General features: G+C 40.3%; 1 protein-coding gene across 1 annotated transcript; it reads left to right on the forward strand.

Annotated features, from left to right (window-relative positions):
• The first annotated feature begins 12,183 nt into the window (after positions 1 to 12,183).
• On the forward strand, positions 12,184 to 15,490 carry LOC100729121 (granzyme H-like). The gene is made up of 5 exons (XM_013144447.2): positions 12,184 to 12,368; positions 13,460 to 13,616; positions 14,281 to 14,416; positions 14,588 to 14,848; positions 15,238 to 15,490. Exons 1-5 carry the CDS (start codon positions 12,314 to 12,316, stop codon positions 15,379 to 15,381), a joined length of 753 nt encoding a protein of 250 aa, XP_012999901.2. The 5' UTR covers positions 12,184 to 12,313; the 3' UTR covers positions 15,382 to 15,490.
• The last annotated feature ends 329 nt before the right edge of the window (positions 15,491 to 15,819 follow it).

A 15,819-nucleotide genomic window follows, 5' to 3' on the forward strand; every position in this document is an offset into this window, starting at 1 on the left:
AAATGAAAGAGATGCTGAATATATCTAAAGAAAACACAGATAAAAAATTGGAGGAACTAAACAAAAAGATAGAATCCCTAGATGAGCAATATAAGAAACAAACAGAATACATAATGCAGATGTACAGAGATACACAGGAAATTAAAAACTCCACTGAAAGTTGTAAAAACTGCCTTAATCAAAGTGAAGATAGAATTTTAGACCTTGAAGACAGGATTGCAGCTAGTGAACAGGAAAGGACAGATCTTTTAAAAATAACAAGGAATCAGAAAACAACAATTCAACAACTCTAAGACGATGCAAGTAAGAATAACGTAAGAATGATAGGGATTAATGAAAAAGAAGGAGACAACATAAAGGATGTCAAGAGGATATTTAGAGAAGTAATAGCTGAAAATTTCCCAAGCATGAGATCAGAAACTGACATCAGGATCAGTGAAGCATATAGAACTCCAAATAGTCATAACCAAAATAAAACTACACCCAGACATATAATAATCACCATCTCAGAAATCCAACACAAGAATAGATTATTAAAAGCTGTCAGAGAGAAAAGACAGATCACTTATAAAGGAAAACCTATCAGAATCACAGCACACTTCACAGCACAAACAATAAAGTCAAGAAGAGCATGGAGTGAAGTATTCCAGATCCTAAAGCAAAATGACTTCCAACCTAGACTGATATATCCTGCAAAACTATCATTCAAAATAGATGGTGAAATACGATACTTCCATGACAAAGAACAGCTGAAGAACTTCATGAACACCAAACCAACCCTGCAAAAAATATTGAAAGACAATTTAGATACACAAAGGAAAAAACCATTAAGCAAAGCAAATAATTAAACAGAACAGAAAGATAAAGATGAAACAGCAGAGAGATAAGATGCCTACAATTAACCAACATTTAACAGTAATAACCATTTATGTAAATGGTCTCAATGCACCAACCAAAAGAAACAGACTAGCAGAATGGATCAAGAAACAAAATCCAACCATATGCTGTTTACAGGAAACCCATCTAACCCAGAAGGATACTCACAGACTGAAAGTCAAAGGATGGAAAACAATTCTTCATGCAGCAGGAATCCAAAAAAAGGCAGGAGTAGCCATTCTGTTTGCAGACAATGTGAACTTTAAACCAACAATGACCATAAAGGACAAAGAAGGTCATTACATACTCGTAAGGGGAAAACTCCAAGAGGAAGAGATAACTATCTTAAATATATATGCACCAAACTCCAGTGCACCCAGTTATGTAAAACAATTATTAACAGAAATAAAAACTCAAATTATCAGTAACACAATTGTAACAGGAGACCTTAATACGCCATTGACACCAAGGGAAAGATCAACCAGACAGAAAATGAGCAAAGAAATAACAGAACTGAATCATACCTGTGAATAAATGGGTTTGATAGACATATACAGAATGTTCCACCCAACAACATCAGAATACACATTCTTCTCAGCAGTACATGGATCATTTTCTAAAATAGACCATATATTAGCTCACAGAACATATTTAAACAAGTTCAAAAGAGCTGAAATCACCCCTTGCATGTTATTGGACCATAGCGCTCTGAAATTAGAAATTAATGATAAAAGATACTGCAAAAATCCCACAAACACATGGAAACTGAATAACACACTCTTGAGTAATCAGTGGGTCACAGAAGAAATTAACAAAGAAATCAAACAATACCTAAAAGAAAATGAAAATGCAGATACAACTTACCGGAATCTGTGGGATGCAATGAAAGCCGTCCTGAGAGGAAAATTTATTGCACTGAGTTCCCACATCAGGAAAACAGAATGAATACAAATAAATAACTTGATGCTAAACCTCAAACAGCTAGAAAAAGAAGAGCAAGTCAAGCCCAAAGCCAAAAGAAGAGAGGAAATTATAAAAATCAGAGCAGAAATCAATGCAATAGAGACTAAGAAAACAATCCAAAGAATCAACAAATCAAAGAGTTGGTTCTTTGAAAGAATAAATAAAATCAATAAGCCCCTAGCCAACCTTATTTTAAAAAGGGAAGAAAAAGCTCAAATTCATGCAATAAGAAATGAAAAAGGAAAATTACTACAGACCCAATAGAAATACAGAAGATCATCAACACCTATTTCGAAAACCTCTACTCTCAAAAGTTTGATAACACAGAAGAAATAGACAGATTCTTAGAAGCATATGAAGTGCCAAACCTAGATCAAGAGGATGTAAAACTGTTGAATAACCCAATCTCTGTTACTGAAATTGAAAATGTAATTAAGTCCTTACCCACCAAGAAGAGCCCAGGCCCAGATGGATTCACTGCAGAATTCTACAAGAAATACAAAGAAGACCTAATGCCGACACTCCTCAAACTATTCGATGAAATTGAAAGGGAAGCAATCCTTCCTAAGTCATTCCTGGAAGCAAATATTACTCTAGTACCAAAACCTGAAAAAGACCCAACTAAAAAAGAGAACTATAGACCGATCTCCCTAATGAACACAGATGCAAAAATCCTCAATAAAATATTGGCAAATAGAATCCAGCAACTCATCAAGAAGATTATACACCACGACCAAGTGGGATTCATCCCAGGAATGCAAGGATGGTTCAACATACGTAAATCAATAAATGTAATCCACCATATCAATAAAGCCAAAAATAAGAATCATATGATCATTTCTATAGATGCAGAAAAAGCCTTCGATAAGGTCCAACATTTACTCATGATAAAAACTCTACAGAAAATTGGAATAGATGGTCTTTATCTCAATATAATAAAGGCCATTTATGACAAACCAACAGCCAGTATCATACTAAATGGCCAAAAATTGAAAGCCTTTACTTTAAAATCAGGCACAAGACAAGGATGTCCTTTATCACCACTCCTATTTAATATAGTACAGGAAGTACTAGCCAGAGCAATTAGGCAAGAAAGAGAAATAAAAGGGGTAAAGATAGCAAAAGAAGAAGTTAAGTTGTCATTGTGTGCAGATGACATGATACTCTACATAGAAGACCCCCTAAGCTCCATTGAAAGACCCTTAGATACAATAAATAAATTCAGTAATGTGGCTGGATACAAAATCAATACTCAGAAATCAATAGCATTCCTATACACAAACAACAAAATCACAGAGAGGGAAATAAGAGAAACTGGACTATTCACATTAGCAAGCAAAAAAATGAAATATTTAGCAATTACTCTTACGAAAGAAGTGAAAGACTTATACAGTGAAAACTATAATACACTGAAAAAGGAAATTGAAGATGATCTCAGAAAATGGAAAGACATCCCTTGCTCATGGATAGGAAGAACAAACATTGTGAAGATGGCCATTCTCCCAAAACTCTTATACAGATTCAATGCAATCCCAATAGAAATACCATCAACATACCTTATAGATCTAGAGAAATCACTCCTAAATTTCATCTGGAACCAGAAGAGACCTAGAATCGCAAAGGCAATTCTAAGCAGCAAAGACAAAGCGGCAGGCATCACAATCCCTGACTTGAAATTATACTACAAAGCAACAGTAGTAAAATCAACATGGTATTGGAATCAAAACAGAACTGAAGATCAATGGAATAGATTAGAAGATACAACCACAACTACAAACACACTCAACCACCTTATCTTTGATAAAGGAGCCAAGCATGGTCACTGGAAGAACGACAGTCTCTTTAATAAATGGTGCTGGAAAAACTGGCTCTCCATTTGCCGAAAACTAAAGCTAGACCCATATCTATCACCATGTACTAAATTAAAATCTAAATGGGTCAAAGATCTGAATATTTAAACAGAAACACTAAATCTATTGGAAGACAAATTGGGTAGAAACCTTGGAGACATAGGAGTAGGTAGAGAATTCATGAACAGGACTCAAACCGCACGGGAAATACTTCCCAGAATCAATAACTGGGACCACTTCTTATTAAAAAGTTTCTGCATGTCAAAAGAAATCTCCAGCATAGTGAAAAGAAAACCCACAAACTGGGAAAAGATTTTAGTGAACTCTCTCTCAGACAAGGGACTCTTGTCTAAAACATATAAAGAATTAAAGAAACTCAGACCTCCAAAATTCAAAGATCCAATCCAAAGATGGGCGCCTGAGATGAATACGCAATTCTCAGACAAAGAAATGCAAATGGCAAATAAATACATGAAAAAATGCTCATCATCATTGGTCATTAGAGAAATGCAAATTAAAACCACACTGAGATACCATCTCACTCCTGAAAGAATGGCCAGGATCAAGAAAACCAACAACAACAAATGCTGGAGAGGCTGTGGGGAAAAAGGAACTCTCCTGCACTGTTGGTGGGAGTGTAGACTGGTATAGCCTTTGTGGAGGTCTGTCTGGAGGTTTCTCAAAAAGTTGGGATTCGAAATCCCATTTATTCCACCTATTCCACTTCTAGGCATATTCCCCGAAGAACTGAAAGCATCATACCACAGGGATATATGTGCACCTATGTTTATAGCAGCACAATTTGTAATCGCCAGATCTTGGAAACAACCCAAGTGTCCATCAACCGAGGAATGGATAAAAAAGTTGTGGTATTTCTATACAATGGAGTATTATTCAGCTATAAAGAAGGATCACATTGAGATATTTATCAATAAATGGGCACAGCTTGAGACCATACTCATAAGTGAAATAAATCAATCTCGCATGTATGAATACCGAATAGTTTCCCTAATGTAAGTAATGATTCAAATATATAAAAATATGTGGTAATCATGATTCCCCATTGTGTTGCCTTGAAGCCTTATAAAATTTTCACTTATTAATTAGAAAGGCTTTATTCTGGGCTTCTTGATATGGAAATATTTGTAGCTGTAGTATATGAAGTTTTATCCAAATATTTCAAGGAAAAAGACAGACACTATGGTAACTACTATTCTTTAAAAAAATTATTTAGTTATTTCTTATGTTTGTTTTAACTAAGGGAAAAATTTAAAAAATTAGCATATATCATAGTAACTCTTTTCGATTTCCTATTAACTTGTTTTGAAGTCCTGTAATACTCCCACGATCTTGTTTTGACTGATTAGACTCTGTTCCATTCTGTGCGATAGTAGCAAGTCTGAGGGTATAGGCAACTAGTTTGAAGGCAATAAGATTCGCAAAGATGCCCATTCTGGTTTGACTGTTGTCTCCTTTGGAAGTCCTGTAATGTTTACAATGCCTAAGTTTTATTCATCTTTTTCTCTACGGTTTTGTCCAACTTTATAATATCTAATGAGATAGACAGTTCTTTTTAAGGAAACAAGAGACAACGTTGATAACCATTGTTAATAACCTTGTACTCTGTTCTACATCATGTGCTATGTCTATCATTGGTTTTGACTGACAGCTTTGTTTTGCCATATTTGACTTTATTCTCTCCCCCCCCAAAAAAATTAATAAGAACTAAAGAGTAATATAATCCAAAATGTGGAAATTTTGTTGTAAAAAACAGAGGGAGGAAAAAAAACAGAGCTCTAACAGATATAACAGCAAGTGTGTTTAGGGGTGTTAAATAGATGACTATATTAACGTTTTTGGATCATTGAACACAGCTGTTTGCAGTCTCTCTGTTTGAATGTCTACTTTGTATTCTTTGATACTGTGATTTGAGCAACTATTTCCAAGATGATAATATGTAATCTATTAACAGGTGATTTCTTACTGTTATGTTTTTTTTGTAGTTCTGTATTATGTGTAACCATACACTGCTTTGTTTTGTTTTGTGATTTTCTCTTTTTCCTCTTAAATTAAAAAAAAACTGTTTCCTAGGTGTGCAGTAATTAGAGCCTGTTGGCTCCTCTGAGCTGGCAGCCCTCTTAATGAGTTCATCCTCTGTGCCTAGTGTCAGACCTGCTCATCAGCCTCCATGGCCTGAAATCAATGGTCCTCACAACTCTACAGGGGTGAGGTCCAGACCTGGAGATAAAGACAAAGGCTGGCCCCAAAAGTGACAATGTCCATAGTCAGAGCTCACCAGCTAACAGCCCCAGGGGCTGTACTTACCTCTGATCCCTCAGAAGCAGACTTACAATCAGTACTGCATGAGGAGGTTTGGGATATTGAAAGTAAGAAGGTAGGCAGTGCCCTGGCTCACAGACTCTACTCACAGGGTGATTCTGGAGGCTCCATGGTGTGTAATAATGTGGCCCAGGGCATTATCTCCTATGAACCAAAGAATAGGATTACTCCACATATCAACAGCAAAGTCTCACAGTTTCTATGCTGGATAAAGAAAAACCAAGAAACAGAGCTGACTACAGGGAGCAAACTAAATCCCCTCAATGAACAACCATCTTTCCTGGAGCTGAATCTAGAATCACTCTAGAGCAGATGCCAGCAACTAAATAAATGTTTCATCTCAGTAAGAAGGCTGGTTTCTTGTTTGCTCACTTACTTTGGTTCATGAGGACCAACTCCATGCTAAGCAGGCCAGTGCCACAGTTCGGATGATTTCTACCTCCTCCCCTCCTTCTCCACTCAATATATTTCCAAATCCCCTCTTCAAAACTGTAAACCAGCTCCTCCTTGTATACTTTAGTTTCTCCACAGCTTCTCTTTTTGCAAGGGCTAAAGTTAAGCACTGAGGAAAATGTGGACAGATCTCATTCTGGGGCCCAGGGGAACATGTGACCTCTGTATGTGTCACATGCAGAGGGAAAGGAAGATAATTTCACAGGTCCAGATCAGTCAGGCACCATTGAGGTCACCACTTGGCCCCATCAGGCTAGGTAGGGGAAGGGTATTCCTTAGCAGGACATTTCTCTCCCACAGGTTTGGGGATACACATGAAGTGCAGAGTAACCTGAATGGCTCTTCACCCTCACCTGAAATTTGTTTCCTTCTCCATTCTCCTCTAAGATCAAGGCTAACCTTGGCTTATAGCCACCTGGTTGCCCATTTTTATCCCTTGAAAGTTGTCACAATCTACCAACTCGTGTCCTTACTAGATCACTGTGATCTGATGTTGTAACCTCCTGAAATCCCACAGTCCAGGACATCAAAGCCAGTCCCCTCCTCACAAGTTAATGACATCCTGGTTCTGCCCTGGGTTGTGGCCTTTATTCCAGTTAGCCACTGTTCCCGCTGGACTTAGGACTCCCTTGCTTCCCCATAACTACACATACTCCTTTAACTCTTTATTCATGCCATGAATTGCACTGGACTTGTCGATTGAAATTTACTTACTAGAATTCCAATAATTTTTCCTGGGATTACAAACACAAGCTCTTTCTGACTTTGACTACACTGGAACAATTTCTTTATAAGTGCTTACAAAGAGCTGGGTCGGGGGCTAGGGATTTAGCTCAGCGGCACATGTACCTGCCTGGTAAGCACAAGGTCCTCATTTCAATCCCAGGAACCAAGAAAAAAAAGTGCTGGGCATTTGAGTCTCTGGTGAACATAATCAGAGAGCCCAGTGAAAGTGACAGTGTCACAGGCTTTACAAATTAACTCCCTCTCCATCCTCCAGATTGCCCTACGAGGCCTATGTGGAAAATCTCTGAAATAAAATATCTTATTTATATTTCTGTTTACAATTTCTACCAGTAGTATCACAAGATACTTCAGAACTGCATGAGATTTAGAAATTACCTTAGTCACACACTTTTCAGATGTGAAGCTGCTAAACGATTCAAAAGAGAAGATTTTCACATGGGGAGCTGGCAGCCAGTAGGTGAGAAGATAATGAGGCAGCCTTATTTTCATTTGTTTGAAAACTAGCAGATATAAATGCCTTCATACAAAATTAAATTGTAGGAACCATACATATCCAGTCAGCCTTCTGAGAACCATAATCCCTGTCGATACTACAGTGCCTGCCTCTGCAGAATCAAACTTGAGTCAGGGAGGTTGCCACAGAAGAAAAATAGGGAAATACCTGTAATATTTAGGTCATAATGGTTACTGATACACCCATTATATCTAATATTACCCAGGCTACCCCTTGTTGAGAAGTTCTTAGCTTACAAAACACAAAGTGCATGGCATTTTGTTAAATAAATGTCTCTGTGGGTGCTGGGTTTACCTTGCTGAACACTCCTACCACCTCTGGCCGAAGAATCTGGTCACTAATACTCCACACTGCCTGGCAGAATTTGGCTTGAACTTAATGCCTCTATGTCTCAAATATATACAATGCTACATTCTTTTGTGACTCAGAGTTAAATCTCACTCTAAGATCATGTAATTCTCAAATGCATTCCCTTTCCCATCTTGTTTACAAAACCATGCTACATCACAATCTCATAATTGTCTTGTTTAGCTTGAGGAGGTAAAAATCAGCTTCTGATTTGGGGCTGAAAACCAAAATTCCAGCACCTGACACCTACTGAAGATCTGGCTCCTTCCTCAGAAAACAAATTGAAGATACACAAAGCAAATCCCAAACAATAGTAGTTTAGAAAGTTTCCCAGTCATATACATGAATACTCAAATGTTCTATTTACTTTGGGGAAGTTGATTTGTAGTTTAAAACTCTTTTGAAAAATTATTACTCTAGGTTGGTCCTCATCTTACTCTAAAAGAGGAAGAAACAGATTCCCAGGAAAAGACCAAGATGAACAAAGATAATGCAGAGGTTAGGAGAGAACCTGGACAGAGCCAGATCCCCTAAAAACCAGGCCTGCTAGCGGCCTTGGTCTTCTAACTCTCACTCCATGGTGACCACCCTCAAAAGTTTTGGCTCCATATCCACAGTCTTGGACTTTGCTGCTCTATTGGTCTTCCTGAAAAACAAGTCAGCTGTCATCTGCTTAAGTGGGCTACTACAATGGGATAGGTGATTGATCCTGATGTCCAAGGGAAGGTAGGATTCATTGAATTGACCCTTAATGACAGTGAATGAAAGTCAATGGAAGGCCGTCACAGTGGTATCCTGACTGCACCAGGTTACCGTGCTAGGACAGCTGAGTTGAGATCTACCAATTTGTGGCTTCTGCTATACAAGGGAAGATAGTGGGAGTTTGCATTTTGACATAGATGTGCACTGTTACCTCCACTCTCCTTGACATACTATCTAAAGTTTCTCAGCCTCTTTCTTATCTTCACATGTAATTAGTAACAGGCATTTCCCACACTGGAGTTCTATATGACATATCTACAGTAGCTGGTGTATTCTCTGAAGCAGGGTAAAAATGAATAAATGTAAATTCCCATTGCTTTCACTGAGTGTTATTTTTCCTATGTTGGGAATTACCCTATCAATTAATATTTGTAAATTATTTCAGAAATTCTTTTCTTGGAGATTCTAGCAAGATGGCAGAATAATAAGCAGCAAAGTAAAAAGCCTCTCTGAGAGAAACAGCCCAGATTCTGGAATACAGCATTCTGAAGAAAATCAGAAGGAAAGAAATAGATCCCCTCGATCCAGGAAGAAACTAAAGTGAAAAAAAAGAAAGGAAAGGAAAGGAAAGGGAAAGGAAGGGAAGGGGAGGGGAGGGAAGGGAAGGGAAGGGAAGGGAATGGAAGAGAAGGGAAGGGAAGGGAAGGGAAGGGAAGGAAGGGAAGGGAAGGGAAGGGAAGAGAAGGGAAGAGACGGGAAGGAAAGCTTAAATGGAAGGCAGGAGCCATATGCGCTTTTACTAGAGCCAGCCCCACTTTGTGCAAAGCACCCCTGGAATCCAAAGACACAGGGTCACAGTGAAGTTGATGGTAGGCAAGCCTGAAGGCCTCAGCAGGAAGACACAGACACAAAGGGGATCAACGGACAAGAGAACTCCACTGGCTCATAGTGAGTGTGGGGGACTTAGTCCTCCTGCGGGAGTGGGCAATTGGCCAGGTGCCATTTTGGAGTCAGGAAGGAAAAGCCTGGAACCAGAACTGCAGCTGGCTTCATTCAGCCACTCCTAGAGCAGAGCAGATTGGTGAAAATTGCTTGGACTGAGTCCTGCCCCTGTGCACAATAGTCAAGACCGAGCTTTCCCTAAAGCTAACCAACTCCACCCACACAACACACAGGAATATAGTGAGGACTCCCAGTGTTTAACCAGCTCAGAAGGGAGTGGCCAGCCTGCCTCACCCCTGCTGATACTCCAGAATTCACCAGCAGATTGGGCAAAGCAGCAATCTCTAGACAGTATGCTTCAGAGTAATTATAACCAACACAGGATGTGTGAAGGACACCATTATCCATGTGTCTGGAATAATCAAGGAACGTGAAGAAGGAACAAAAGGCAGTCTCCAGCCTCTAACCCAAGCATTACTGGCCCAGGAGAGGAAAACACAGAAGACATCTGGGGTTGCACACCTGCAGTTTCCGAATCAACAGCATCTGACATAAAGAAACAACTTCAAGGGGGCTGGAGATTTAGCTCAGCGACATAAGCACCTGCCTTGCAAGCAGGCAGTTGTGAGTTCGATCCCTGGTACGGATAAAAAAGAAAAAGACCAAAAAAAAAAAAAAAAGAAACAACTTCAAGAAACTATAAAAGAATTTAAAACAGAAATATTAAAATAAGTAAAGGAAGATATAAGAAAAAGAATAAAAGAAATGCTAAACACCTCTCAAGAAGACAAAGATGGAAGAATAGAGGAGCATGTGAAAAGGAGGGAAACCTTTAATGAAGAATATAAAAAAACTTTAAAATACATGAAACAGATTCAAAGAGATTACCAGGAAATTAAAAACTCCATTGAAAGCTGGCAAAATTGCTTGAAAGAAACTAAAGATAGACTGTCAGACCTTAAAGACAGGTTTGCAAATTGCAATCAGAACAGGAAAGATGTCTTAAAAATAACAGGAAACCAGGAAATAACAATACAAAGCTTAGAACATGACAAGAGGATCTATAACTTAAAAAATATGAGTGAAGAAGCATGGGTAAACATAAATGAAATACAAAGGCTATTTACATAAATAATCAAAGAAAACTTTCCAAGCATAGCAAAAGGAAATGATATTCATCTAGATATATGGGGCATACAGAACTCCAGCTAGCTATAACTAAAATACATCTACACCCAGACATATAATAATTAAGATCCCAGAAATTCAACACAAGAACAGAATATTAAAAGCAATCAGAGAAAAGAAACAGACCACCTACAAAGGAAAACCCATCTGAATCACAATAGACTTCTCAGCACAAACCATCTAATCAAGAGCTTGGAGTAAAGTACTCAAAGCCCTCAAAGAAAATAACTTCCAACCCAGATTGATGTACCCTGAAAAACTATCTCTCAAATAATGAAGAAACAAGATGTTGCCATGACAAAGAGGAACTGGGGAAGTTCATGACCACCAAACTAACCCTACACAAAATACTGAAGGACATTATATATAGAGAGAGAGAAAAGACCATGATTTCTTGAACAGAGGCAGAAGGAGCAGTCACTGTATGGAGCAGATAGTAGAATAAAGGGGAACAGTAGGCAAACAATGGGAGAAAAATAGCATGGCAGAGATGACACAGAGAAGGTTGGCCATAATCACTACCATGGATGGACTCAATACACTAATAAAAAGAAACACAGTCAGAGTGGATCAGGAGATAGGATCCATCACAATGCTCTATATAAGAAATATAGTTAACCTGAAAGAAGGTTAATAGACCAAAAGTCCAAGATGAGAAAGTAATACTCTATGTGACAGGGAACCAGAAAAAAATAGGGGTAGCACATCCATTAGCTGCAGATTGGTTGGGAAGGCATAACACTTTTATGCAATGGAGAACTATTCAACTATAAGGAAGGAATACCTTGAGGCTCTTGCAGGTAAATGGATACAACTTGAGATCACGCTCAGGGGTAAAAAAAAAAAAAAGTGCAGAACCACTTAGGCAAATGGTGGGCTGCCTCTCTAATCTAAAAACTAAAAGAGTTAATGGGATACAAACAAGACTGACTTGAATGAAGAGGTTCCTCAAAGAAAATACTTTGAGTAGAGAAATATTTGCCTTTCCTCTTTGGCTCTAGCCTGCTAAGTAATTGCTCACAATCCTTGCAGAATGAGAAAAGACACCAGAGCTGTGAAAAGGAGCCATGCTTGGTTCAGTTCAGACCCTGGACAGTTTCTGAGGTCTCTGCCCTTTTACTAGCTGCATGCAGCACAACCTCAACTACCTCCACATCTTGAGCTTTCTTCTTGCTGTGCCTTGTGACTCAGCCACAGAGCTGTTAGTGGTGACCCTGACATTTTCACCTAAACCAATCCGGAAAAGGTTCATAAACCTCCCTAGAAAGATGCCACCCATCAAAACCAGAGGAACACACATCTAAGATATCAGCAAGGACACAGGACTTGTCCCCATTCATCGCACTGCAGGGGCTCTGTTTGCTCTGACCTGGGCAGCCTTCCTGGAAAAATGACGCCACTCCTACTCCTGCTGAGCTTTCTGCTGCCCCTTGAGGCTGGATCAGGTGAGTGGCCATCCCTTCTCCAGAGATCTGAGCTCATCCCACAAAATCCTCTTTGACTTTTCTGCCAGCCTTGGTTTCGAATTTTCCTAGGGCTCGGCTAGGAGTTTTCTGAGCCCCAGATCCAATTCCAAACCCAGACTCACAAATCCAAAGCTGGCTGGAAAGGGGAGCAAAAGGAGGGTGTTCTCAGATAATTTTTTAGGTGTTAGGCTCTCCACAGGGTTTTCTGCCTTACCTGGAAAGTGAGTTGTCCTCAGAAAAACATTCAAAAACAAAATCAAGAAAATGTAAAGCAACAAAAGTAAGTTATTCAAATCTGGTACTTAAAACCAGAACAGGCAGCTCAGACCAACAGCCTGTGGGGGAGAGGTGTCACAGGAGCCAGTTGCACTATCCAGTGCCCACCATCCCATTCCCAACCCAAAAGAGAAGGTCAGGGTGCAGCTAGAGTCAGAGGTGGCATGATGACTGCATCCAATTTTCCATTACCTTGGCTTCACCTTAGGTCTTTGCAGCTTCACTTTAAGGATCTTCTCTACCTCTGTCTTTTGAAATTTTTATGGTCCTCAACCCCACCACACTACACTGCCCCATTACGCACTGATGAAAGGTTGATTAGAGATCAGATATACAGCCTAGAACAATTCTTGAGAACACAGATTGTGTTAGATCTAGACCATCAGGATGTTGGAGAATCCAAATTCATAATCTCATAGGTAGACTGTTAGAAAATTCCACCAATCTGAAAATCATCAGAAGCTCAAAGAGATTGGAAAGACTCACTGAAAAAGCAGGAATGAAGGCAGCTTCCCAGTATCATATGGAACTCTTGTATCACTCAGCAGACCTTATCTCCTCCACATATGTGTCCAAGGCAGGAAGTAGAAGACCAGCACTATCCTGACTTTCTCAGAACAGGAACAGAGGACTTAAGGTTTAGAAAAAGTCATTCTGGCTCCAAGGCATGCAGCCCTTGGAACCTAAAATGAGTTCCTCCTGCTGGGTACAGAGCACTCCAGATCCCATCTACATCCCTCACTTTCCCCAGTCTTCTCTCTAGACCACACTGCTCTCAGCCACCCCATCTTCAGATTTTCTTTCAGAGATCATCGGGGGTCGTGAGGCCAAGCCCCACTCCTATCCCTATATGGCCTTTGTCCAGCGTCTGGTTGGAGAGGAGATGCGCAGATGTGGTGGTGTCCTGGTACGAAAGAAATTTGTCCTGACAGCTGCACACTGTAACGGAAGGTAAGGAGGAGCAACCAGCCCACATTTGAAAGAACCAACAGGAACCTCTATCTTCCACGGGGACTGTAGCCTTAGAAGCTCCTGGGATACTGTTCACAAACCCATAAGAGCTCATCAGAAAGTAAGAAAAGCAAAAGGATCAAAAGTTCAGCTCAGTATCTGAATGTATGATAATTAACTTTATCAAGTATTCTGAGCCAAATGAATCTGAGGCTGGAAAAGTAAAAGGGAGATGAAGGAAGGGGAGAAAAGAAGGAAACTGAATGTGTTAGGCACATGTACTAATCTCTTACAGTGAATGAAGTCCTTGTGTACTGCAAACCTGTAGGAATAAAAGTCCAAAAAAATGTTTCTTCCCAGTCATGGTAAGTTAGCTACTTAGTGAGATCCTGTCTCAAAAATAAAAATAAATTAAAAAGCACTTGGTAGCTGTAGCTCAGAGAAAGGAACAGGGTTTCAAATGCCTTAAAGAAGGAAAGAAGACTTTTAAAATGAAAGGTGGAGAAATAGAAGAGGTAAGTTTTAGAGTCAGACAGTGACAGTACAGAACAATGACACAGGTGACAAGACATAGCAACCACACTGGCAAGCACAGCAGGTGCAGCCTGCCCTGCACAGCTCTTCTGTTATTTCACAACCTAAACCCATGCTCCTCTCTGTGCAGCTCAATAAATGTCATCCTTGGGGTCCACAACATCAAGAAACAAGAGAAGACCCAGCAGGTCATCCGTGTGAAAAGAGCCATCCCACACCCAGACCATGTTCCTGGAAGCTTCTCCAATGACATCATGCTGCTGGAGGTGAGGCAAACCTTCCTGCTGATCTTTCTCTTCTCATACAGGGTTGTCGCTCCCAGTGGAAATCTGCTCTTTTCCTCCTTGCCCTCTCATGGCCGTCCCAATGTGTAGGTCCAGGGTCAATGGGGTCTATACCACAGGCTTATCTGGACTCTCTTGCTTATTCCCCATTAGCTGGAGAGAAAGGCCAAACAGACTAAAGCTGTGCAGCCCCTCAGACTGCATGAGTCAATGAGCCAGGCGAACCCAGGTGACACATGCCTTGTGGCAGGCTGGGGGAAAACCACCCTTTCGAATGATTCATTGCCAACTACACTGCAAGAGGTGGAGCTGACAGTACAAGATGAACAAGAATGCAAATCTGCCATCCATGCCTACTCTGCTCTCACTGAGATTTGTGTGGGAGACCCAAAGGAAATGAAGATCTCTTCTGAGGTGAGGTTTCCACTGCCTATAGAGACAGAACCAGGGAAAGAGAAACTTCATGGGAAGATAACAGTGGCCATATCCCATGCTCTGGTCCAGAGCTTGACAGCCTAGGTTCCCCAGCAATTCAGTGTTTAATCCATTCCCTTGGTGGATAGGAGTAGAAGTGGGGGAAACAACAGTTAACCAAATTCTGTGTAATCACCTAGTATCTCTAGGATTGCACAGAAAGATTCAGATAGGTTAAAACTGGAAAGTCAGAGTTAGGTTAAAGCCACTGGTCTGAAGGAGGCAACCAGGCCTGCCCTGCCCTCATCTCATAATCACAGCCCCCTGACAGAGGTTCAAAGACCATCACCAGGAAGAGGCCTATTCCATATTGTCCTTCTTGTCCACAGGGTGATTCTGGGACTCCCCTTGTGTGTAACAACATGATCCAAGGCATTTTGTCCTATGGAGCAAAGGACGATACACCCCCAGTAGTCTTCATGAAGGTGTCCCACTTCCTGCCCTGGATAAAGAAGACCATGGGGCACTTCTAACAGCAGACATAAAATTGGCCTCCTCTGTGCTTCATCATCTTTACTGAGGCAGAGGAAGCCTCCTGTGAGCACGAGCCACTGCGCAGTGACAATAAATGGATTTAAAGAATGACTGTGACTGAAGTCCTATTTATCCCCTGAACCCTGTTGAGCATGAAGCTGCACTGCTGGCCATTCTGGCTGTGGCTTCTTCTTTTCTCCCCACTCTCCCTATTCCCTTAAGTCCATCCCATACATTTTCTTATTGATTACTCCAGCACATTTTGCTTAATCCTCAGCTCTCTAGTATCTTTAGCATTAGGAGGTGTCATCTCACATACAGTCCCATGTCCTTATACTTCAACTTCCAAATATAAATCTCTGTGCTGTAGGAATGCCTTACCATCTCTGCGCCAGCAACAATTTGGCAGAGAATACAGTTGGGCAGTGAAGAGGGGT

The sequence above is a fragment of the Cavia porcellus genome, unplaced genomic scaffold, assembly GCF_034190915.1.
Source record: "Cavia porcellus strain 051 isolate PalLab524CR breed Dunkin Hartley unplaced genomic scaffold, mCavPor4.1 scaffold_26, whole genome shotgun sequence".
NCBI classification, from domain to species: Eukaryota; Metazoa; Chordata; class Mammalia; order Rodentia; family Caviidae; genus Cavia; species Cavia porcellus.

What these genes read in the sequence shown, in the direction of transcription:
- LOC100729121 (XM_013144447.2), top strand. Translation starts at nt 12,314, where the DNA reads ATGACGCCACTCCTACTCCTGCTGAGCTTTCTGCTGCCCCTTGAGGCT. An exon ending in GCCCCTTGAGGCTGGATCAG is followed by an intron (nt 12,369 to 13,459) that starts GTGAGTGGCCAT and finishes CCCCATCTTCAG; the next exon opens with ATTTTCTTTCAGAGATCATC. An exon ending in AAATGAAGATCTCTTCTGAG is followed by an intron (nt 14,849 to 15,237) that starts GTGAGGTTTCCA and finishes TCTTGTCCACAG; the next exon opens with GGTGATTCTGGGACTCCCCT.